This window comes from Lissotriton vulgaris, chromosome 11 (genome assembly GCF_964263255.1).
Source record: "Lissotriton vulgaris chromosome 11, aLisVul1.2, whole genome shotgun sequence".
In the NCBI taxonomy this organism is placed as follows: Eukaryota; Metazoa; Chordata; class Amphibia; order Caudata; family Salamandridae; genus Lissotriton; species Lissotriton vulgaris.
In genome coordinates, this window is record NC_141699.1 from 1,074,217,342 (window position 1) to 1,074,241,164 (window position 23,823).

The 23,823-nt window shown below is 43.5% G+C and overlaps 1 protein-coding gene across 1 annotated transcript in view; it reads right to left on the reverse strand.

Moving 5' to 3' along the window:
- Positions 1 to 10,730, reverse strand: part of LOC147684134 (cytochrome P450 2J4-like) — a 72,394-nt gene extending 61,664 nt beyond the window's left edge. The window contains exons 1-2 of the mRNA XM_086944521.1: positions 10,115 to 10,730; positions 4,486 to 4,648 (exon numbers count right to left, since the gene is read on the reverse strand). Of these exons, the coding sequence (XP_086800647.1) occupies positions 4,486 to 4,648; positions 10,115 to 10,285 (334 nt within the window). The 5' untranslated portion in view covers positions 10,286 to 10,730. The remainder of the gene's footprint in view (positions 1 to 4,485; positions 4,649 to 10,114) is intronic.
- Positions 10,731 to 23,823: the final 13,093 nt, after the last annotated feature.

Here is a 23,823-nt window from a genome sequence, read left to right on the forward strand (position 1 = left end):
GAAAGTTGGGATTAAAAATCTGGGAGCCAATTATGAAATGGAAGGAGACCATGGTAACGTAGTAATTTATTTGTTTTTGTAATGGTTTTGGAATCAAAGACATTGGTAATCCACAAGCTCAGGTGGATATTGTGTGAATGCATTGTATTATTTTCCTTTTGTTTTGTATAATAGGAGGAATTTCATCAAATCAGATGTGTTTAAGTATAAATTTAAAACTACTTGACAAATGTATAATATATGTATTAGTATTATGTATGTGACATAATGTGTAATGAAAGAAAAATAAAATAATATATTAAAAAAATATATTTAAAAAAAAAGTAGAAAAATGAAGATAGTGAAACACTGTGGGATCTACAGATGTCTTCCTCCCTTGAACACCCAGGAGCCCCATATCTGCAGCACAGGACACACAGTGGATTTTGTTTGGTGCATAGAATGCTAGCTCTTACGGGCACATGCATCATAGGAAATTGCATTCGCAAATGGTGCGAATCGCAAAATTCGGCCGTTTGCGAATGCAATCCCATTTTTGGGATACATTAATATTTTTGTAATTTTCGCAATTTAAGAAATCGCAAATTGCCATTTCTTAAATTGCGATTGCATTTAAGGAATCTCAAATTGAGATTCCTTAAATGCAATGCATTAAACTCTAAAAATTTGCGAATTCGCAAATAAGGGGAGCAAATTACCATGAATTTGACCTTCATCGTAGATTGTGAAAACTTTGAAAAATGCACTAAAGTGCATTTTTCAGTTCCATTTTACACACACACATGCCCTTGGGGCATGTGAGTGTGCAAAATTTACTTCTAAGCAGATTTCAGGGGTGCAACAGGCTGTCCTTTGGACACCCCTGCATCCTTGAAATTGCATTCTTGATTTGCGAATTTCTAATGCTGAATTGCAAATTAAGAATGTCTTTCCATTCATTCCTATGGGCCTCTAGGCCCATAGGAATGTATGGGGAGGTATTCCTTAATTGCAATTCTCTAATTGAGAATCGCAATTAAGGAATTTTAAGAAATCGCTATTTTTATAGCGATTTCTTGATGCATTGCAGTTTGCAATTCCTTAATTGCGATTCCTTATTTTTCGCAATTAAGGAATCGCAAAATGCCATTTCTTAAATTGCGATTGCATTTAAGGAATCTCAAATTGAGATTCCTTAAATGCAATGCATCAAACTCTAAAAATTTGTGAATTCGCAAATAAGGGGAGCAAATACCATGAAGTTGACCTTCATCGTAGATTGCGAAAACTTTGAAAAATGCACTAAAGTGCATTTTTCAGTTCCATTTTACACACACACATGCCCTTGGGGCATGTGAGTGTGCAAAATGTACTTCTAAGCAGATTTCAGGGGTGCAACAGGGTGTCCTTTGGACACCCCTGCACCCTTGAAATTGCATTCTTAATTTGCGAATTTCTAATGGTGAATTGCAAATTAAGAATGTCTTTCCATTCATTCCTATGGGCCTCTAGGCCCATAGGAATGGATTGGGAGGTATTCCTTAATTGCAATTCTCTAATTGAGAATTGCAATTAAGGAACTTTAAGAAATCGCTATTTTTATAGCGATTTCTTGATACATTGCAGTTTGCAATTCGTTAATTGCGATTCCTTATTTTTCGCAATTAAGGAATCGCAAAATGCAATATTGATTCATGTGCCCATTAGATTCTGATTGTTGTACCAGTGGGCGGGCCCACTCTCTTTTGAGAGCTAGCTCAGGTCCAGGATACCCTATCGGGTGATAGTGCGCTCTACAAAAGTGCATAACATAACACCGTAGATTGGTAGATTTGCAGGGTAACACCACTGCAGCCACTGTCAGTAGAACACACTTCAGAGCTTTGACAGAGAGAGCACAGATCTGTATCCCACTGGAGGGGTAAGGCTGCTGAGCAGGCTTCCTGACAGCCGGGTCACTATATACATTGTGTCCCTGTGGCAGCAATACAGTATTGTGTAAATAATGCACAGCGTTCATCAGCTGCCCACCCTTTTCATCGTATGTGTGTTATGGCAGAGTTTTTGGCTTTATTTAGCAGTGATATAGATCATTAATCTTGCTCACATCTAGTATAGGTATTCTTAGCCTGTGTTGGCCCTTTTAAGCCCTTTTTCCAGACCTAGAAGAGGATAGCTGCTTAATATGCCTTTATTCTTGACTTTAACCTGTCTATTGCCTATTGGCTTTGACATATTAGACACATTGGTATGGTTTATGTAGGTATTCTGACAGAGCTAAGGAGCATTTCACCCCTTTCAGGCCTACAGGCCTAGAACTAGAGCGACTCCATCTTGAGGAAGCTGAGAGGCTTTTCAGGGCAAAGGCAAAGTTTATAGTTAAGGCTGTTTTTCACTTGGAGAGAACCGGTCTGGGCCAGCCCTTATTGGTAGGCTGTATTATTCTCTGTGTAGAAGACACAACAAAAGGCCGGCCGGCTGGGTGTGTGTCCTTGATGCGAGGTGATGCAGAGACCTGGTTGGCGGCAGGCTGATGGCTGGAACTTTCCATGAGGAAACAGCATTCTATATCAGTGAAGTGCAGAGGCGGAGTCAGGGAGTCGAGTAGAGTTGCAGTCGAGTGAAGGTGGCGAAGCCAGAGAGTCGTGTTAAGGGGGAGGAGTGGAAAGCAGTGGAGTGGAGTTGGCAGAGAGAGAGGGTTCAAGCTGGAGAAGAGCTGAGTTGAATAGTGAGCTGGAACTGAAGGAAGCAGTCAGAAGCAGTTGCTTATCAGGAGGAGGTGTGAATAGCTGGAGTCTGAAGTAATGCCTTTTAGAAGAGACGGAGGAGAGATCGTGGACTAACCTATGGGAGCAGATGGAGTTAATTGGACATTGGCGCAGAGACAGAGTGAATAAGCTAGTGGAATGAACGGTGAACAGAGCGGCAGGAACCATTAAGATTGAAGCTGGAAGGTGGAGACAGTTCGTGGGGGAGAGGAGTCCAGTGCAAAGTGATCAGTGCAGAGGTGTACCCAAGAGTGCAGGAGAGAGAGGGAGTCTGAGATGAGCCAAGGCACAGATGAGAGAGGAACCCAGATGACAGCTAGAACAAGACTACACACTAATAAGGTGAAGGCGTTCCTGTTATATTAATTTACTTTACACTTGCATCTTAATCTTATCTTTATTCCCTAGGCTTTTGCATTGCTAATCTTTTCTCTTTCAGCGGTGTGTTCTACCTATAGTCTTTGTCAGTTCTGTGTAAAGGTTTATATTGTACTAATAAAACAACCCCCAGTTTGTAGAAAACTGGCCTTTGCCTTGTATTCTTGTTCAATCCAGGTAAACAAAGCTCCTAGGTGTTTAGTGTTTACATGAATGGATGAGTAATCCCAATCAGGTAAGTGGTGATCACATAAATAGGGAGTGAGTGGACCTATGATGCCAAGAATAGGAGACATATGATATTATTGGCTAACTCCTAATATTGTAGTAGCAGACCCTTAGTGAAGAGACTTCCCAATATATATATATATATATAGGTGTTCATAGGAATGTGGTCGTCGTTGATATGCGGCGTTAGTGAGAACGCTGGGGAGGATTACCAGCGCTGATACCCACAGGATTGTGGCTTGAATAAGTGAGAGCGCCAGGGGGGACACTGGCGTGGAGATCGACAGGATTGTTGATCGTTTGGAAAAGGGAGCATTGGGTTCTGCAGGCCCATGTGTAGTCGCACCGGATTGTGCGCAATATCTGCCCTAGGGTAGACCGGTCTGGGTCTGAGTGGCCGCGAGACCAACTGATGTGAATATAAGTGTGGTGTAGGGTATGGATATCCCTAGTAATCAGTGAGTATTCTTAGTATCCCTATAGATTTAGTGGTGTTTTTAATAATATGAGCTTGTATATTGCGAGTTCCCCATCCTCAGGTAGGTACTCAGGTGCCTGGATAGTTGGTCCTGAGGAGGGATGTGATTACGTTCTGGCTGGGTTGGAGGGGCCCCTAGGGGCTGATCCCACCTACTCAGAAAATCCAGCCATTACAATGTGCTAATATTGCTCCACACTCCATCCATCAATCCACTTACCCAATGTATACCCAATTCACAAAGCTTTACCACATGAGTTGGAATAGGTCGAGATTAAGTCGCACAATCCCACAAAGAGATCTGTTTATATCCTCTCAGTGAATCTTTACAGCAGTCATACATTTCTACACACAGCCTGTATTCCATCCATTCTTAAACCAATGAATAGCACCTCCAGCTTTCTGGCCCCTGTTTTTTAATTCTCTCAACATCTGAATAAAAGGCTCATGGAGTTACACCTATGATACCGGAAAAGGCTGTGCAGATCACGCATTCAATTACTTGCATCTTCTTGTTCTAGCAACCTCTTGTTCTTCAAGGTTGGTAAATTGAGTGCCATATAATTCAATCACAATAATTCTCAGAACTTAGAAACACTATTTAACAAGTTATTTGCTGCATAACTGTGCAGTTGTGAAGCAAGAATTACCTACCCTTGCCCCTTGTAAGTTCGTGGTAAGTTGGGATTTCAGGGCGTCCAACAAGCTCTTCGGAGTGGGAGATTAGACCATCTCTTAAAGCCTGGCATCCATTGAGCACAATCACTGGCTTCTGCCCCAGCCACACAGTGAAAACATTCCCATAGGTCTTGGCAAGCTGGGGGTGGAAAGTAATCATGCAGAGATTTAATAGAATAGCAAACAGAGGAAAGCAAGTACTAACCCTACCAATTAAATATATGATATTTTGGGGGAAGGTAATAGAATAGCAAACAGAGGAAAGCAAGTACTAACCCTACCAATTAAATATATGATATTTTGGGGGAAGGTAACTTTTATCCATTTCAGAGTCTGGACAACCTAGACAAAGCATGTTACCCATGTACCACTTATGTTACTTTGGGCCAGATGTACGACCCACCAATTTGCGACTCGCATATTGCGTCGCATTTGCGACTCATAAATTTGGATGTATAACAGTGTCTCAGACACTGTTATCAATTCCTAATGGGGTCGCAAATTGTATGCCTCATGAATATTAATGAGGCTGTTGCAATTTGCGACCCCATCAGGATTGGCTAGCTCTCCCAGGGATGGTGGCCTGCTGCGGCCAGCAAACCACCATGTTTGGGATTGCTTTTAAATAAAGCAGTCTTTTTTATGTAATGCAGCTCATTTTCATTAAAGGAAAACAGGATGCATTTAAAAAAGAAAAATTCAAGTTTCAGTTTCATTTTTTAAAGGGCTGCCTGCTTTTAAAAATATTTTCTTACATACTCACAAAGGGGAAAGGGGTCCCCTGGGGACCCCTTCCCGTTTGCGAGTGGTTTACCACCTACTTGAAGTAGGTGGTAAACTGCGAGTGTTTTGCGGCTGCAAATGCAGTAGCAAAACAATTGTGCATGGCATGGGGACTCAGTATTAGGAAGGGACGCCCCTTCCTAAAAGCGGGAGTCCCAAATGCTATTTTGCGAGTTAGTGAATCGCAAAATAGCATTTGTACATGCCATTTCCTTTTTTTGTGGTTGCAAACAGGAGGATCTCCTGTTTGCGGCCACAAAAAAGAGTTGTACATCTGGCCCTTAATGTAAGGTAGTAACGCTGGCGTACCATCCAGGAAAAAAGTGACTCACACAAACTTTGCCCCTTTCTAGGCAATATTTACCTACTGAGAATGTATGGTACTCTTAGCCAATCATCATATTTGAAATGGTCTTAACTGAGTAGTATAAACGATTGAGTGTAAAACGACCAATTTAAAAGGTGCACAGATTACAGTTCATGTATACAAGAGGGCATGATAGGATCCAAATTCCAGAAGCTATGTAAATCAAACATTCTCTAGTCTACATTAACATTAGGTCTTAATGGCAGCTAGACACACACCTGAATTTCACTCACTTGGTCCAGACTCTTACATGAATGTTCTCAGACACATGTTTAAGGACTTTGCTCTAGAAATAGCAGACAGTAGTATGTTGAAGTGGTGTTCCTCTCACATCAAGCTCACTAGACTGTCTCAAATAATGAAAATGCCACATCCATGCACTGTAATTTAATGTCCTGGGGGAACCCTTTCTTTTGATATGAGAGCACAAATCATGTATGATGTTTGTGGAGATGCCCACTCCTGAGTAATACACTAAATTATAGATATTTCCTGCAGAAAAAAGAACACTATTTTGCCCACCACAGCAGACACATTATATCACTTAAAATGAGTTATTTATATGGCCTTTTCACCTAGGAGACCCACCTTAATGGAAGGTATTTTCTTAATGGCATGTTGTACAATTACCCACAGCTTCCCATCAGCCATATACCTTTTTTTGGTCATGCCAAAGCTAAATTCCAATGCTTTGCAAGATCATGAGGGAACTTGAATGTTGGCCAACTTCAGACACCCTTTCCAGGGGTGGTCCACTTCCCTCCCTAGGCGCTGTTGATAATGTCAATTGAGACAAGCAATGAACAATGGGTTAACATATGGCAATATCTTAAAGTCCCGGGCATCCATGTGGCACAAGAGAAGCTAAAACTCTCTCACTAGAAATAGTTGTCAGGAGTCTATAAAGTACTTTGGAGTTTCAGACATGGCCCAGAGATCATACCACCACCAACACAAAAAATGCCACTAAAGTCGTCAAAGATCACATGACTTAATCTGACAATAAAACACACAAAAGGTAGGGGGAATTCTTGCAATTTGTCTAAGCACTGGCAGTTGCACAGGGCAGCATACCAACCCATCGTTCTTTTACTCACCATGCCATCTCAGTTTGGACTCTGACATATGCATTCCCCATTCCTATTGGTTGGCTTTACGATTATCTGTACCATTCCCCAATACCTTTCTGATCCTCACTTTGCTACATAAATGTTCAATGGTGTAGAAATAGTCCCAGAAAGAAAATGGACTCATATATTACGGTAAGCTTTATTACTCCTGGGACTATCAAAATATTCCATTACCTTGCCCTCTTTCTTCAGGGCTCTTCTGGGTACTCTCCGAATGGGTTGGCTTGGTATTTAGAGAAGCTTATATCTAGGAATCCTATTTACAGTCCCTCTCTGAGTTGGGGTGTGGGAGAAGGTGGAGCTGTGATGGGCAACGTTAGTATAGAATGTTGAGGTCTTGTGGTTCCTCTGGGAGAAGTTCACCTCACTTTGGGCTAGATGTAGGTGGGCTAAAACCGGTCGGTAACAGCCGAAAATCGGTAAATTTGACGTTACCGACTGGTATTTTGCCGTTTGCGATGTAGAAGGCTGGATTTAAGGATTCTGTAATTTACTGATTCCTTAAATTAGGGAATCGGTAAAATACTCATTCCTTAATTTAAGGAATCGGTAATTTACAGAATCCTTAAATCCTATGTAGGGAGCACTCAAGTGAGTGCATTTTTGGTTTAAGGGTTCGTAAATTAACACCAACTACAAGTTGTTGGTAAACACCGAATACCTTTTAAAAAGCAATTTTGTGCTTTTTTAAATGTGCCATGTGGCAGACATTCATGCCCTTAGGGCATGTATGTGCATCATATGTGCACACATGCACCATTCAGGGGTGCAACATGGTGTTAATGTGACACCCTGCCACCCTTGAATATGCACCCCCTTTTACCAATTCGATATTTACCGAATCGGTAATAGTGAATGGCTTCCCATTCATTCCTATGGGCCTCCAGGCCCGTAGCAATGAATGGGAAGGTGATTCCTTATTACCAAATCAGTATTACCGATTCGGTGATAAGGAATCTTACTGAATGTGTAAAATTTACCAAATTATTTCCTACATCACAATTACCAATTTCAAATCGGTGAAATTCGGTATTTAAGAATGGGTAATTTGTGATTACCTACATCTAGCCCGAGGTAAAGAATGAACCAGGAAAGATTGCCCAAGGTAGAAGGGGCAGCCTAGCCTTTATTAAGGTTTTCAAAGCTACTATAGTGGACTGTGAAATCTCCACATGCAGGAGAGTTAATTTACTGTTTATGGGATAACGTTTAGCAGGTTTCATCAGTGCAGGTGGTGAATAAGTGTTGAGGGTGCACTAGTTCCATTCGCTTGTGACCATCTAGCAAGAATTGTGTTCTTGGCTGTAGATCAGTGAAACCCGTGAGCCTCCAACTTCGATGTGATTACTGCTGCGGTGCGGGGAGACTACCAGTTTGCCTATTTACTTATACATAATCTTCATTAATCAGGTGGCCACCCTTGACTTAATGCCCACATAATGCTAGTGTGCTTGTCTGTTTTCCTTACTAATACTGTACAGTATAGGCAGAGTACCTGGGTGATGCTCATATTATACATGTACTGGTGCGAGTAGAAAAGTGTGCACTGTTGCTGGCATGCTTTACATGGTGTGAGTGACTTTGTCTGTCTGTATGTAGTGGGTCTCTGTGACTGAATGCCAGTCAGTGTGTGTGTGTGTGTGTTTGCATTTGAGGGTTGAACTGCCTGTGCCTGCACAGCTCTTGCCTATGCCTCTCCTGTCATGTGCAAGTGAATCTTGCATTGCTGTCTTCTATGCTGTGGTTATTCTGAGTGTTTGCTGTACAGTTGTATTGCTGCTTCATTAGCTGCACCTTTTTTTATAACACACTGCGGATCCCTGTGCAGCACCTGTGTATGAAGAAAGGTTTCCATGCTGATGTCTGTGATGCTCTTTCTTTGTGTGTGAGGGAATCTTGCATCTCTCCAACCTGTGCTTTACCTGTCCTAAGTGTGAGGGAGGCTTGCACTGCACTTCTCTTTTTTGCATATCTTTGTTATTGTGTTTGTTTGTGTGGCGTGGCAATACGTGCTGTGCTTTATTGGACCAATGTGGACCCCACCATGGTCATTTAATAGTCAACATAGAAACAGGCATAGCAAGGTGTGCTGAACTGTGGCAATGTGGAAGCTGGTTTGATAATGCATGCTCTCTGGGCTGTGTTTGTAAACTAGCTTATTGCACTTTCTGTAGCTTGAGGGGAAATCTCCTTCCTGAGCATTCAAACCCTTTAATCAGTGCCCCCAACTCTGGCACCAACAGTCTTGATTTTAAAAGAGCCCAAGTAACAGGGACAAGCGAGCAGGAACATATAAAGTGGTTACATAGAGTTTCTGGAATAGAGGCTGCTTGTCCTGAACCAACATCAATAGGAATCCATAGACTAATGAACCTCTGAGGAAATCCCATGGCTGACCCTTCGCACCTCAGTAGAAGGTTGAATGAGGTGTCCTCTTACTCTGCTAATGAACTCACTCACTTTTGATGTACAAGGGGGCAATACTCAGTGTCAGAAAACACTAGCTAACAACCAAGACCCTCCGTTTTCTTGAACAGAGCCTGTCAGAAGCCATCCTCGAGAGTTTGACTGAGATAATTTTGAAGTAAAAGTGAGTTCAGTTTAGGAAAGTTTATACTTGGTGCACTAAAAAGTGCACAGCAGAAACCGCTTCTGAACCTTCGCACCTGCGCACATATCCGAAAAGAACCATCAACTTACTAACTAGTTTGAGTGTTCACTTACTACTCTCCGTGGGCGCAGAGAAGCCCGGTGGAACCATCGAATGGGGAACTCCTCTGGTGCTTGTAATAAGTTGGTTAATTTTTAAAGTGCAGAAGGAAGCAAAATAAAGCAACACAGAGCATTGACAAGCCATCAGAGTCCCTGGCCATCTTGGAAACACCTTTAGGAGTTTGGTTGAGGTGACTTTGTAGTAAAACTAGACATAGACTAGTTTAGGAAAAGACCTAAAAATGCACCCATAGGAAAACATGCAGCATTACAAGTGTCATTGTAATTGAGCAACATAATCATGGTGCATGGAGGAGCAGTAGAAGAAACATTCCAATGAACAGGTAGGTATGTGTGCTTGTGTGTGTTTGTATATATATATATATATGTATGTGTGTCTTTGTGTATGTGTGTGTGGTCAAAGACAAATTGAAGCCTGACAAGAGCCATTGTGATAGAGCAACAAAGAATCTATGATCAGTGACCCACCTTCAACTTTTTTCTTAGGTTCAAGTATCAATGTGTAAAAAGGACTATAAACTACACACACAGCAGGGAAACATTCTCACACTCAACAGAAGTAGCAACAACCTTCTAACCAGGTCTACAGTACCTGCATGAGGGTATCATGATGAAGCATAAAGTTCAGGGTCCACAGGTTGCCAAAGATGGGGAGGGGAGCTGGTCCAGGAGGGTATCTTCTTCTCAACCACTGAAGCTTGAAGTAATTTGCAATGAAGAGAGTAACAAACAGAGCTATTAACAGCTCAGTGATTAGCGGCATGGTGGACGCCTGTCTCGGCTTCGATCTGTTCTCCTAAACAATGGACTTTTACTGTTAAATTATTTTACTTGCTATTCTTCCCTATTGTCTTAGTCTAATTTATTCCTTGTTATTTGTGAATCCTGTATCTGTTTCCTGTCCCCCTTTCTCTCTCTTTATCACTTTCACTCTTTATTTCTTCCTATCTCTCTCTTTTCTGATTCTATTGCATGTCTTTCTCTGCTGCAAATGGCTGTTCTCCTTCCTTACCTTTTCTACTGACCTTTTATTTTACCTAATTTCACCTTCTTTCTCTTCCTTTGCTTGCTTTCAGTTCCTCGTCTCTTTTCTTCCTTTCCTCCTTTATGTCCAGCCTGAATGTCTATCTTCTTGTACATAAGCTTAGCCTGTGCACCTCTGTCCCTTTCTATATTAGCAAAGGCCACCTTGCCTATCTCATTCTTTCTCATGTTCTCTGTCCCTTTTATACTTTGTCTAAGGACCCCAGGGGAGGCGTATATCCTCGATGTGTGCCATCTGAGAGTTTTTTGTTTGTCTAAGTAACGCACTTGCTAATCACCTGTAAGTTGGAACCTTTGCTCTTTCATCACTGCTTGTGACTGACCTTGTTTGACCTCTTTTAAGTACAAACAAATATACTGCCAATAAACTCAGCTCTAATCCTGTGCTCTTTGTCCAGTGCTTGGAATCCATGCCACAGCACCTGATGACTCATTTATATTAAGAGTCATTTACATTTAAAATGACCCCTCAGATACAAACAAAGAATAATTACTGTGGGTATTTTAGGAAAAGATGACCACAGTCATGTTAATAATTTAATCTGAATATTCTACAGTTAGTTTTGTATATGAAACACCGGTTTATCACCTCCAATGGTGGATCATTTTCTGTTTTGTCACTATCCTTTCATCAAATTGAAAAGTGTTTTATCTCTTGCGACATCCAAACTTTGGGTCTTCCACAGACCGTGGGGTGGGGCTGGAATGGCAGGATGGTGTCAGGGTGGGTGTTCTGAAATGTGTGACCTGTACAATTGGGGCAGATTTCAGACGTTTGAAGAAACTAGAACTAATTGTGCAATTGGGTTGGATCGAATCCTGTTCTAGACTAGCGTGACACAGGCTGCACCCTGCACATGGGTGAGAAGACCGCCCAAATCGGCTGCACTGGCAGTCATTTTTGAAATCACAAAAGGTAGTGAACTGATTTCTGATGTATGCAAAACACCTAGGGGCATATTTACAAGCCGCTTGCGCCACCCGTACGCCACTTTTCCCATGTTAAAAATGACGCAAAAGTGGCGCCAGGTGCTTGTAAATAAGCCCCCTAGATCCTGCCCCTAAAGATATTCGAAAAGTGGGAAATTACCTAGTTTTTCAAATTATAATGAATGGGGGTGAAAAACTAGTTCACCATAAAACTGTGGCAAGTAATGCAAGATTATATTTCACCCAGTTTAAGATTATGCGCAATTACCTTATCCATAATTGCGGGGTAAAATATACATGTCAGTTTAAAATACCACTTTTGATGACCCCAGATGGAGGCTGAACCCTGTCGGATACTGTGCTGTGAGACTAAGCTGTTTACTTCATAGTGTGGTTGTGTAACCTCCCAATGTAATAAACTCACAAACATGTCATGGGTCCATTCAGGCTAGTTTATAAAACCTTAGCTTACCCTTGGGTAGCTGTGGCTTCCAACAGTCTGGCTCTATCAAAGGAACAAGAGCAAAGAATGTAGAAGTACCAAAGGGATCAAATATTAAGAACTGAAGCACAAAGGAAATCCAACAACTATTTAGAAATATAGATCTTATTTTTGAAGATTGTTAGACACCAAAATGATCAAAATCCACTTGAGGCTTCTGGAGATATAAATTATTAAGCAAATCGTAACTGCAATCGCAAACAAGAAATAGCAACTACTGCAGGGAGCTGTTACTTTAAAACATGTGTAAAGTGTTGGGTTACTCTGGCCCACTTTTGACAGCCATCCTGCCAGGGAGCAAGTCGCAGGGGCCAATAAGGTTTAGCAGCCATCAATGGAGTGGTCCTGAGGCAAGGCATACAGGAGGGTATAGATGCTGAGGATGCTGTGGATGCTGATTTGGTCAATGGGGACCACTCCTTGAATCAAGAACATGATGGGGTGATTTGCCCAATGTCAATGTCCTTAGAAGTCCAGGTGAAATCCAGCCAAAAACCAATTGCTGCTGGTCTACTGGTCTGCCATCACAGCGAAACTCTGAGTTCCTTTAACAGAGGCTAGTGGCCAGCTCAGGTGACCAAACTGCACTCAATTGACTCTCTCAGGTCCAGCAAAATCAGGTACAACATTTGAGCTTCAGGTCTTGGTCTCTCCGGCTGTTTTCAGCAGTCAGTGATGATCAAACAATTGAGGCTACCATCTCACCAAGGCAGATGTTGAGACCCAGGAAGTGAGCCAACTGACTCGTGGAGATGTCTGGGACTTGTGGATGACTTTCCTTGAGCAGGTCACTACAGGCACAGTCCTTTCTTTGCTAGCCCAAGGATCAGCAGTTGTAGAACAGTCTTTGGTGTAGCATCTCTTTGCTGGGTTCAAGGAACAGCAGAACAGTCCTTCTTTGGTCCTATTCCCAGTGCAGATGTGACCTGAGCTTTGTGTGCCAGGGGTGCCAATGTATACCCAGAACTTGCCCTTAGGGGATGTAGGGACTACTTCCCAAAGGGCTGCCAGGTCCTGTCTGCCCTGATGACCACTTTCTGCAATGCATGGCATCCAACTTTATTCTGGCCACTCCTAAGATGGCAGACCCTAGATTTGTGGCTCCTGAGAGCTACATCCCCAAGTGAAAACTCGTTTGGAAACTGCTTCTCTCTGTTCCTGATTCAAACCTGTATACCAGAACGAAAGAGCAGGCCCTCGCATGTGTTTCCACCATTTAAATTTCGAAAGAGGCTTCCCTTTTGAAGCTTCACTTTTAGGAATACATATGTTCTCAAGCAGCTGCGGCTCGCACAGGTAAATGCTATGAGGCGGTGAGACGGGTTGGGGCGGATTGGGGGTAGTGGAGTCTGACATTCAACGGCACTTTGAAAACTAACTAAAGAAATACATAAAAGCACTTTCCTTGCGCTCGCTCCATTGCAGACTTCAGCGATGCAACGAGTGCAAGAAAAGTGCTTTTATTTAATTCTTTAGTTAGTTTTCAAAGTGTTCTCATATGTCAGACTCCACTACACCCAACCCCACCCCATCCCGTCCCGCCTCACTGCCCCACAGCATTTACCTGTGTGAGCCGCAGCTGTTCTCAGGACAGTTGTCACCTGTTTCCAGTTGTTCTCCATCACTGGGCATGTCCACATGTAAGGAAATGCATCTTTTCGAATGATCAGCCACAAAGTTGTGGAGTGATGCTGTTGGTGTTTTGATGGTGAGAGTGCTCTGAGAGCTGTTTAGGGCCCGATTCACAAAGAGACTCTCCAGTCATAGCAGGGGACGTGCAGCCATGGCAGAGTCGCTGCACTCCTGGTGGAATCTCCACAATGAGAAACTGCAGGGTGAACATCCTGCCACCAGGACAGAGCCTCCGACATAACTGCTGAGGATCTTTGTAAATCGGGCAACTTAGTGCCTGCAGTCGTGCCCAGCGGATTCGTACCTTCCCTCTGAAATATATAGAATACAGTGTAAGTTTCTATACTTTTAGGGGTTGCCCCCTCCCTTCTAGCCAAGTGCATCCACCCACCTCGGTATCTCAGAATTCCTGACATGAGGTGATCATGCTCCTATTCTACCCTCCCCCATGTAACTCATTCCCCATTTTATCCTCCAGCTGGACAGCCCTGCACAGGAACTTCATGTCAGGAGACCACTTGTTGTTAAAGAAGACTGCCCCATTTGTGCATTGAGTTGGGGGTTTTGCTACCTCCAAGAATCTCTTCTCCGGGAAGTCTCAGGGCCAAACAGGGTCCTCCCGTATGGTGCCCTTTCTAAGCATCCTGTTCAGCTCAGTTTGGATATCATTAGCGCTGTGAAGAGGTATAAAGCTATTGAGTTGATTTTGTATTGGGTCAAATTCACTATTACTCGGTAGGGTTCTACCTTGTTGGGTTGGATCTTGGCCCTAATTCTGCAAAGATATAAGTGAAGAAGGCATTTTGCTTTTCGGGGGCTATCTTTTGGGATAAGTAAAGTCTGACTTTGCCTACTGCAGGCAGAATGAATGAACAAACGCAACATGACCTGGCTGATGTTTGGGAGCCTACTGTGGTCATGTGCTGATAGCATGTGTTGTGTAAAAGGGTGCAGTGTAGTGCATGAAGAATGCTAGTGCTTGATTTAGTGTAATTATGGGTGGCATGGGACAGATCCCTACACAACTCTGTGATAATTTTGGGATAAATCACTAGGCATTCCATGACAGAGAATATGTGGGGTATCACTCATAGACAGAGGTTACATAACAGTACAATTGTACGTAAATTCTTATTTGACATTGCCGATCTTGACATGGGTCCCCAAAGAAGTGTCTGAGTTAGTTTCCCTTATCAGTTCAAACAAAACGTTTGCAGTTTTAGTTCAAAGTCTTGACTTTTACACTTCTTGTCTGTGCTGGGGTGTTTGATATGACAGCTGGGTAGTAGTACACTTGAAGACTCTGTGGTTGACCTCTTTGGAATAAGAACTTGATCATGTGTTAACTTGGAAACCTTACATGTGCACTGTACTCAATGGTTTTCGCGGTTCCTCTATTTTCCTTAGGGGTGTACTCTCCATGCTCCACTAGTCACGATTTTAGTGAGGCACTGGAAGGTGCCCCCTGTTGGGGTATTGTTTTGGGGCAATTAAAGATGGTTATTGGTTATCAAACAGGTAAATCCAATGAGCTGTTAGGCCCACTCCCCTCCTCTATACCTAACTGAATGCTTAGAATAGTGCAAAATATTTATGAGGCGGTCTCATGAGCATTGGCAATGGATCACATCATGTTTTAGCAAAGGCTCCATGGGCACCACTAGCTTTCCAAGAACATGTCTCGTGTGGTGTACTTATGGGTGATGGATTTTTAAATATTTCTCTGGGTGCCACCTGCTCCATCATCAAACCGCCCTCCCCCTGGAGTGTGGACAGCCAACACATCTCTTAGTCTCTCTGAATCCTTGGAGGCAAGGAACGTTTGAACTCCCAATGTTGTCTCTTTGGTCCTTCTATTGGTTTGGTAGAGTTTTTGGGGAAGAGGGTGAGTGGGTGCTCATTATTCTGACTTATGCAGAGGGTTAATCTTACTGCATATTTTGGTTCTGTGATAGTGTTAAGGGGTTACCTCCCAAGACAGTTACCCCATCCTGCCAGGGTTGTGGCCCCGGTCCCAGTTGGGCTGAGTTCCCTGTCAGCGGTTGCGGCTGCCACGTGTTTGTTCAACTACCTGATGCCTCCTGTGGGGATGTGGAGGATGGCATATCTCTCTGAGGTTGAGTGTAGGGGGCCCTCTGACTCACCTGTGCTTGGTTTTTTGGATGAACATTTGTGGAGCTTTTTGGTGGATGGCACTGGCCCATAGATCTCTGCTCATGTTATGCCTGTAACTGGCATCCGTCTACCAGATGGCAGATCCTGGCTCACTCTCTAGGGCCTGGGTGCTGTCAACCCCCCTGGCCCCCTGGCCTCTACTGCTATGGCTGTGTGGAGAGTTTCCTTTGAGTCTCTCCTCTGCTATTTGCACGCTGCTGGTGGCCAATGCAGACCTTTCAAGGGCGGTCTTTTTCAATTTGCGTGGGACAAATTTAGCAGTGTCTCTCGGGGCTTGCCCCTGTTTTTCTCTGCCATTTTCTGGCTTCTTTGTCTTGCAATGTAATATATGGGCTTGTATCTCCTGCCAGGGTTTGGTGTCCAACCCAACCACGCTGTCCAGTCCGCTCTGTATCTAGGTGGATAACCCCTTTTTAGGTTTCGCCTGCGAAGAGATGCGCTCTGCGCATCTTTTCGGCGCAGGCGAAATCCTGTTGAGATCTGTAGTGTGGCTTGGTTCGGCCCTCGTCCTTGATTGGCTGGCTCCGTAAACGGAGCCTTGCCATTGGACGAGGGGCCTGTCCGTCAATGCCGGACCAGACACGGGGGCGTTCCCGACATTCTTTGGCTTTTGCCGACGTCACGGGACGCCGGGAACGCCCCCGTGTCTGGTCCGGCATTGCCGGCACTACTGCGTCTCTTCTTCCCGTTTCCCGCCCCGTGACTGGCCGGCCGGCCAATCCTAGCGCGGCCGGCCGGAAGTGCCCGCCCCCCCCCGCCGCCCAGGGGAAGAAGGAAGACGGCGGCCCACAACAAGTATGGCGGCCCACGCGGGGCTCCCGTGGCCTGCCTCTGCGAAGAAAAAAAGCCCACCAACCAGCAAGAGGTAAGAAGCTCAGTAAATATGCCGTGGAAGCAAGCACCTGTGGAGGACGGTACTAAACCTCTCAATGTTCCTTTAACAAAACAGTTCCCGCCAAAAAAGCAACTTGCAAGGGCAGGTTATGACTCCACCCACTCGTTCATCGCACTGCAGCTCTGTATTGATTTCTGCTTGAAATTTACCCAAAACACAGGCATGATACGACCAATATAAGAGGAAACGCTAAAAGCGTGTGATTTATAGAGTCGGTAGTGTTTATGAAGAGTTAGCCAATATATTTTGGCCGCGTGAACGGTCGTCTACCTCTTCCTGCTCTATTTTACTAGAATAACGCAAACAGTGCTGCTAATCTTTACCAAAAGCCTATCGAGTATGAAGGGTATACACACATAGGCATAGAGCATTACAAATACCGGCATAAAAAAAAAAAGTAAACGTTTCAGGTAAATGGATGTCTGTCAGAAATATAGACTCTCCTGAAGAATAAACACAGTTGAAGTATCGTTTCCTGTTTTCCTTTATTTACTGTTCTTAACGTTTAAAATCACTTAATTTCACTACTGAAAGAATACATTGTACACAAGTATAATGTGGATGCTATATGATGTATTGCACGGAATGCTGACGAAAACCCAATAAACAGATCTTTAAAAAAAATAATTAAAAAAGCACATTTCAGGAAATATTTTTATGGGCAAAACAGCTGTAAATCATTCGCTGCTTCTTGGCCCATTATTTCATGCGGATTACAGTCTGGCGATACGCTGCAATGACACACATCCAAATCAGAGAAGCCCGCGAGTCCCTGTGCATTGTGGTTTCAGGATGTGGTGGCGAGTTTTAGGTCACAAACATGTAACCGGTAGTGTTTATGAAGAGTTAGCCAATATATTTTGGCCGCGTGAACGGTCGTCTACCTCTTCCTGCTCTATTTTACTAGAATAACGCAAACAGTGGCCTGCAAGCTTAAACGAGGGCTAAAATACTTTATTAATTTACACTTAAGTGTTGGAAACTACTGTAATTGGTGGCAGTTAACCAAAGTCTTCCCTAAAAATCCACCACCCCACTTCTGGTAAAATGGGTACTCCATTTGAAAAAAAGCAGTTCCTTTCACCTTGTTTAGTGTTTCGGCTTTATATAAATAATAAACGTGTTGTAGCTTGCAGTCTGGTCCGTCTGTTGATCTTCTATGTCCAGGTCTCTCTCATGCATTGAACCCCAGGTGGTTTTGGAAAAGGGTGGAATGCTTTTGACTTCAGAAACATGAGAGCGGCTTTGTACTGTGATGATTAACACTAAAAGCTTTCTTTAATGTAACAAGCTCTGAATGTATTAAACACAACAGATGTCTCAAAACTTACTTCATCTTGGGGGCAAGGAGAAATTGGAGTTCTCATAGTATTTGGATTGATGTTTGAAAGAGAAAATAATGACTCCTTTCTCTGCATCCACCGCGCACAGTCCATTAATGCTGTCTGGTTTATCTGTTCCAGCTGGGTTACACTAGACTTACTTTCAGTTGCAAACTGCTGCCCAACCCTTCCATGGCCAAGGGCACTACCTAGCTTTCTAGCACTCCTAATAGCTCCTTTAATAAGCCTTCTAGCATGCTGCAGAGGGCTATACCAGTTTTTAAAAGCCCTGAAACCGAGTTCTAGCCCATAACGAGGGAGAGGGCCTTTACAGAGGTGCTGTAAGGCTATTGGAACATTCCACACCCTGAGGGTAGAATATTCTAAATTAAAAAGGGGGAAAACTAAGACGAGCATTGAATGTTGAAACATAAACCCTATCCATGCCAGCCATCATTAGCCCTGAGCCACTCATGTCTTCAGTGGAGCCCTCTGCATTCTATTATTCTTATAGCACTTGTTCCACTTCAGCTTTTCCCTTTTTATGTAGCTGTCATGTTTTATTCTTTTATGTAAAACAGCTTCTGCATGAACGCTTGCTGTAAGTACGTTGACTTTAATTTACTTTATCAGGCTTTTATGAGAGGGAAAAAATTAAAATTGGAAGTGGGTCGACCCGTTCCTCATGCAGTATACTTGGGAGCGTCGAAGCAAAGTGTTAATGACAGCTAAACCGAAGAGAGGGAGAGAGAGATATTTGTACTTATATATTTTTTTTGCTACTTGACACTAGCAGAAAAGACGCAGCTGTCAGTAAACCACACATAATTTTTAAAAACAAATTGTAAGCTTTGTAGATTCCGAATTCTCTTCTGGTCCATCCTTGGTTTCACTTCAGTGATGGGGCACTATTTGTAACAGTTTACTTTTTATTTAAATATTTTTTCACAGAGCATACCTTTACACAGCCGCTTGTACAATAACCTGTCCACTCTTCATTTATCATGATCCTGTTTGTTAAAGCCCTACGGGATTTGAATTCTTTACGTTCACTTTATAGATCCTTCCTAGCCAGTGAGACATTGCTTCTAAGCCTCATTTATCCGGTGAGAATTGTCACTTCGCGGATGGCATGTCTCATGCTGATAGCTTAGTAAGCATGGCTCGCACCCATGGGCAACAGGAGCCAGACCACCAGCTGTCCATTCCCTCCTGGCACAAAGTGAGCTGCTTTATGGCCCCTGTGCTGCGAAAGCTGCTGCAGCAGCATTAAACTTGGAACATGTTGTTCTTGCTACTGGGAATAGTAGCACACTTGCGACAGATTTGTCTCCATGATTGTATTTTTGGAAGTGGCTTATGGAGCACGTTGATTCAGTCTTGAGTTCAAAGCAAGCATTCCTTCCTAAGTAGTTCTTAAACATGTGATGCAGTTAAGGCACAAGCTGAGCTGTAACTAGTGTGCCTTTGTTTCAAAATGTCCGGCGAGGTCTTGGCATGTTCTTGACTCATGGGTGCTTCGGGCATATATTTCTGATAACACGCCATGATGGCACATTTCACGACCTGGGCAGAGCACAGCTCCATAAAATAGCGTTTAGTTATCCAAGCACCTAGTATAACTGTGCAACCCAAGGTTCAGGATGATATAGCTGTCGAGTTCAGACTCTGATAATAGAACACAAAGCAACATCTGGATCTAAAAGAAGAAAGGGGCAGCTCAGTGTGCCTAGCTGGAGTGGAGTATTCCTTTTTAAAGGACAAGTTCAAGTTACCAAGCTGTCACCCCCCCCCCCCCCCCCCACTGTTTTCCTAGGTAAACATAGTCCATCTTACAAAAATAACTTTACACGTTAAGGAGTTCTTTTTATACCGTTTCATTGTTTCAGTACTTCCGATTCCTGTTCCGATTTGCTTTTGCCCATTACAGCCACATAGTATCTTATCTGTAAGTGAAGTAGACGCCGTAATCTTCCAGCTGTCGTGTAGAACCCAAATTCATGCACAGCCCCCCTGTAGAGCTGAAAATGAATCGGCATAATGTATATAGTGGAGGGCTCTGTGTGGCTGTGTGTGTGGGGAGGTTTGTGTGGCTGTGTGTGTGGGGAGCTTTGTGTGGCTGTGTGTGTGGGGAGCTTTGTGTGGCTGTGTGTGTGGGGAGCTTTGTGCGGCTGTGTGTGTGGGGAGCTTTGTGCGGCTGTGTGTGTGGGGAGCTTTGTGTGGCTGTGTGTGTGGGGGGGGCTCTGTGTGTGTCATTTGCGAGAGATAAAGCTAGTGGCATTGTAAATGACAATGCCATTTATTTATGTTAAAAAATACATAAATAAAAATAATGTCAAGAGCAATGCCAATAGCTCTAACTTTAACAAAGGCGAAACCATTGCATTGTAAATGCTTGTTAAGAATATTGTAACTAAATGCGACTTGTGGGCCCATATCCGTCCGTGGCTGTCCTGTCACTTGTCCCCATTGTGCCCTCATTCTATTCATGAAATCGGTTGTACTCTCCCCTGGCTTTATAGTCTGTGCCATTAACTCTCCTACATTTGGGCGGTCAGGGAACATATCTCTCAGTGCTATCCATATTCAGGGCCTGTAAGAGTTAAATGCAGCCCCACCAAGCTCGGAGTTTGGTAGCGTAATTATTTTTCATGCGAGCTTGGGCAAACACCACGTTAGTCTGTTCTCTGATAAGGCTACTTAGCAGACTTTTAATATCACCTCTTGCTACGTCTATTCCTGCAGTGTTCTTTTTGAAGCATGAAATTAATTTCCTGGCTCCATCCACCAACAATGGTAACGTTGTCCTTAACCCATGTTTATCCTTCTGAGCCTTGGCAGAAGAATATCTCTCTGCAATGCCTCTCTATAATAGCGGGTACAGTTTTTATTCAGGTGACTGCGGATTTCTCCCTAACATGGCACTCCCATCTTTTTAGGCATTCATGCATGTAGGAGAAGTTCTGCTTGGGATCTCCTCCTCCATGTTAAATGGAGTCCTCCGCTATGGCCATGTCCTCTGGGGCAAATGATCCTTCCTTTGGCCAAGGTATATCAAACTGGTGTCTTTCCTCCGGGCATACAATGTTCTCACCTTCCTCTCTTGGTATTATCACCCTCAGGGTTACCTTGTCTGTGTCAGGCTCTCGGGTGGCGCAGCGCTCATCCTCGCTGCTGCTCCTTCGCAAGGATGCCATTTTATTCTTTTTGCATCTCGGTTGGGTTAGTACCAGGCCGCCTTGGTCTTTTTTTTCCTTGTCTGCCCCTCTCCTTTGTTGATTAATTGGTGAGGCTCTGATCGCTGCTAAAAGCCTCCCATCAATTTCTGCCTCCAATTATTCCCAGAGCGGGGCCCTGTTGCTGCCCCTACTTCCCTCCTGTGAAGAGCGCCATGCTGTGTTCTCTTGCTGCACTTTCTGGGTGCAGGCATTTTTCTCTCTCTAACCTTAGCTTGTGCCTTCTTCCTCACCCCGTCTAGTTTGCCTCCTTTTCCCTGAGATACACGCTGTTCTTTTTGGCCGACTTCACCATTAAACTTGCTCTCTGTGGTCTCCTCGGCTACTTTGGCAAATCCTGTAGCCCCACCCTCACCAGCAGTTCCCGGGGCAGTGGAATTCCCTTTCTCACCCCCACTGGCTGAATCGCTATCTAGACCTGCCACTAACCTCCCTGCCACTTATTTATGCTTGAATGAACCAGTGGGGGTGCAAGCTCAGCTTGAGGATGAGGTTGTATGTGTTGGGCGTGGTGAATGGAGGTCAAGCTTTTGGGGACCTTCCCAAGTGGCTTGGGCTTGGGCTGCACTGGAAATGTTTGGGCTGGCTAGCCTTATAGTTCCCTTTGCTTGGGCCTAACTGCTGTCTTTCAGTAGGGGGCCCATCAAATACTACTACCTAATATTCAAATATGGGCGATCTGACTTGCCTGCAAATGGTGGGGGAGGTGGTGACACCTTACTTGAGATCAGTATTGCAGGACTATCACTCTGTTCCTTTTTGGAGATGGCCCAAAATTCTAGTAGTGCCTCTCTCCTATCTCTTTTTTGACCTGTATATTTAGTTTTTATGCTTGTTTTAGTGTGTTCTAATAAGTAAGTGTCAAATGTTCCCTCCTTAGGCCAGGGAAATGTGTGTGCCTTTGTGTGTACTTGCCATTCTTGGAAAAACTTATTACGCTTCTTTACTTGTGTAGGAACCTGGGTTTCCAGGATAACTCTAGTGGTTTTGTGAACAACATATGACTTGACTCTTTTGGGAGCTGTTATTTGTTCTAACCATGGATATAAATGTACGTAGCTCACTCTTACAATTTTACATACTATAAGCTCAACGCTATTCACAGATGCATCAAGCAATTCAACTTGTACAATTCAATAACCACAGATAACAAATCATATGAAGGGTTGCAACATAGGCAAAAATAGTTAAAAACAGTATTTGAATGATATCAACTTTTTGCGCCAAATACAGTTTTCAAGAAATGACAGCACCCTCATAGGAAGTATTGAGACATAGATGACAAAATGAACATTTAGGACAGTCTCTGTTCAACTATTGTACAAAATTTAGTTTGCAAAAAATACCAGTACCATAACATCAAATGTACACTACACCAACCTAACAAAGGTTGACAGATGGATTGCATTGCAAAAAAATTCTTAGCCTGCGCCTAATGCATGCTATCCTGTAGACAGGGGAAGCTCTGCATGGTATAAGGTACTAAGTGAGCCTGATAGTATGCCAAGATCTACTCCTGGGCAAAGGTAATAGGAATAAATGCAGAAAGAGGAATAACTCTGGAACCACAGACCCTTTTGGCCATACACAAGTTATTCCTAGTTTCCCAGGTCAAAATCTTTTTCCCTAACATCTGAATCACACCATGTATCACACCTAGGGGCCAAACATGCCATCTGTGTCATGCCCAGTGGTCCAAGCGTACCAACTGTGTACGCCCAGCGGTCCAAGCAACTAACACCCCTTACTCCTTCCAGATACTACCAGTGTTAAGAAACCAAGGGCACTGAGAAAATTATTTAGACTAAGCAATGAGACTGAGGTGTCCAATCAGACACAAACAAGGCATCCTGGGACTTATTAAGTGCTAATCAATAAATAATGCCCTTTCCTTGCATGCTAACTAGCACAAAAAGGTGATTCCTGCGGGATCACCTCTGAGGCTGCATTACGACTACTCAGCTAGGACATATAAAATAGGTAATTTGCTAGGTTCTGTATGTGGCTGGGTGCTTAGGTTATCTTTTTATGCTTATCCATAGTTTACCAAATGCCAGATGCTTTCAAATTAAGTTCTGATTTAGTTTCTTACTGTCTGTGACAGTTGCCTCAGGATGGACCTCCACCTCAAGGATTCAGCAGAACTTCCAATCAATTGCAGTGTCTGCTCACCTTCCTTGCTGTGCAAATGTGAATCCATCTTGGCGGGGTCACCTTCCTTTGGCCTCAGTTGGGGTCAAGGTACCAATCAAATCCGATGGCGGCTCGCCAAAATGTTACTTGAACATTATATAACTTGAAAAACAAGAGAAAGGAGGCGTTTGACGAAACAAGAACAGTTCATTTATTTGAACAGAGTGGCCAGGAGAACAATTACAGGCACAGGGTCTGAGGACTGTCTCAATGTACAATCTGTGACTTTCTTATGTACAGTTCATTGTAGGTAATAAAGATTTCTGGTGAGCCTTGTATGGTGAGGAATGTAATTTGCTGTCTTTGCAGCCACAAATTAATTGTCTAAGGGATTATACAATGTGGCCACTGGGTAACATGCCCAGATGTCTG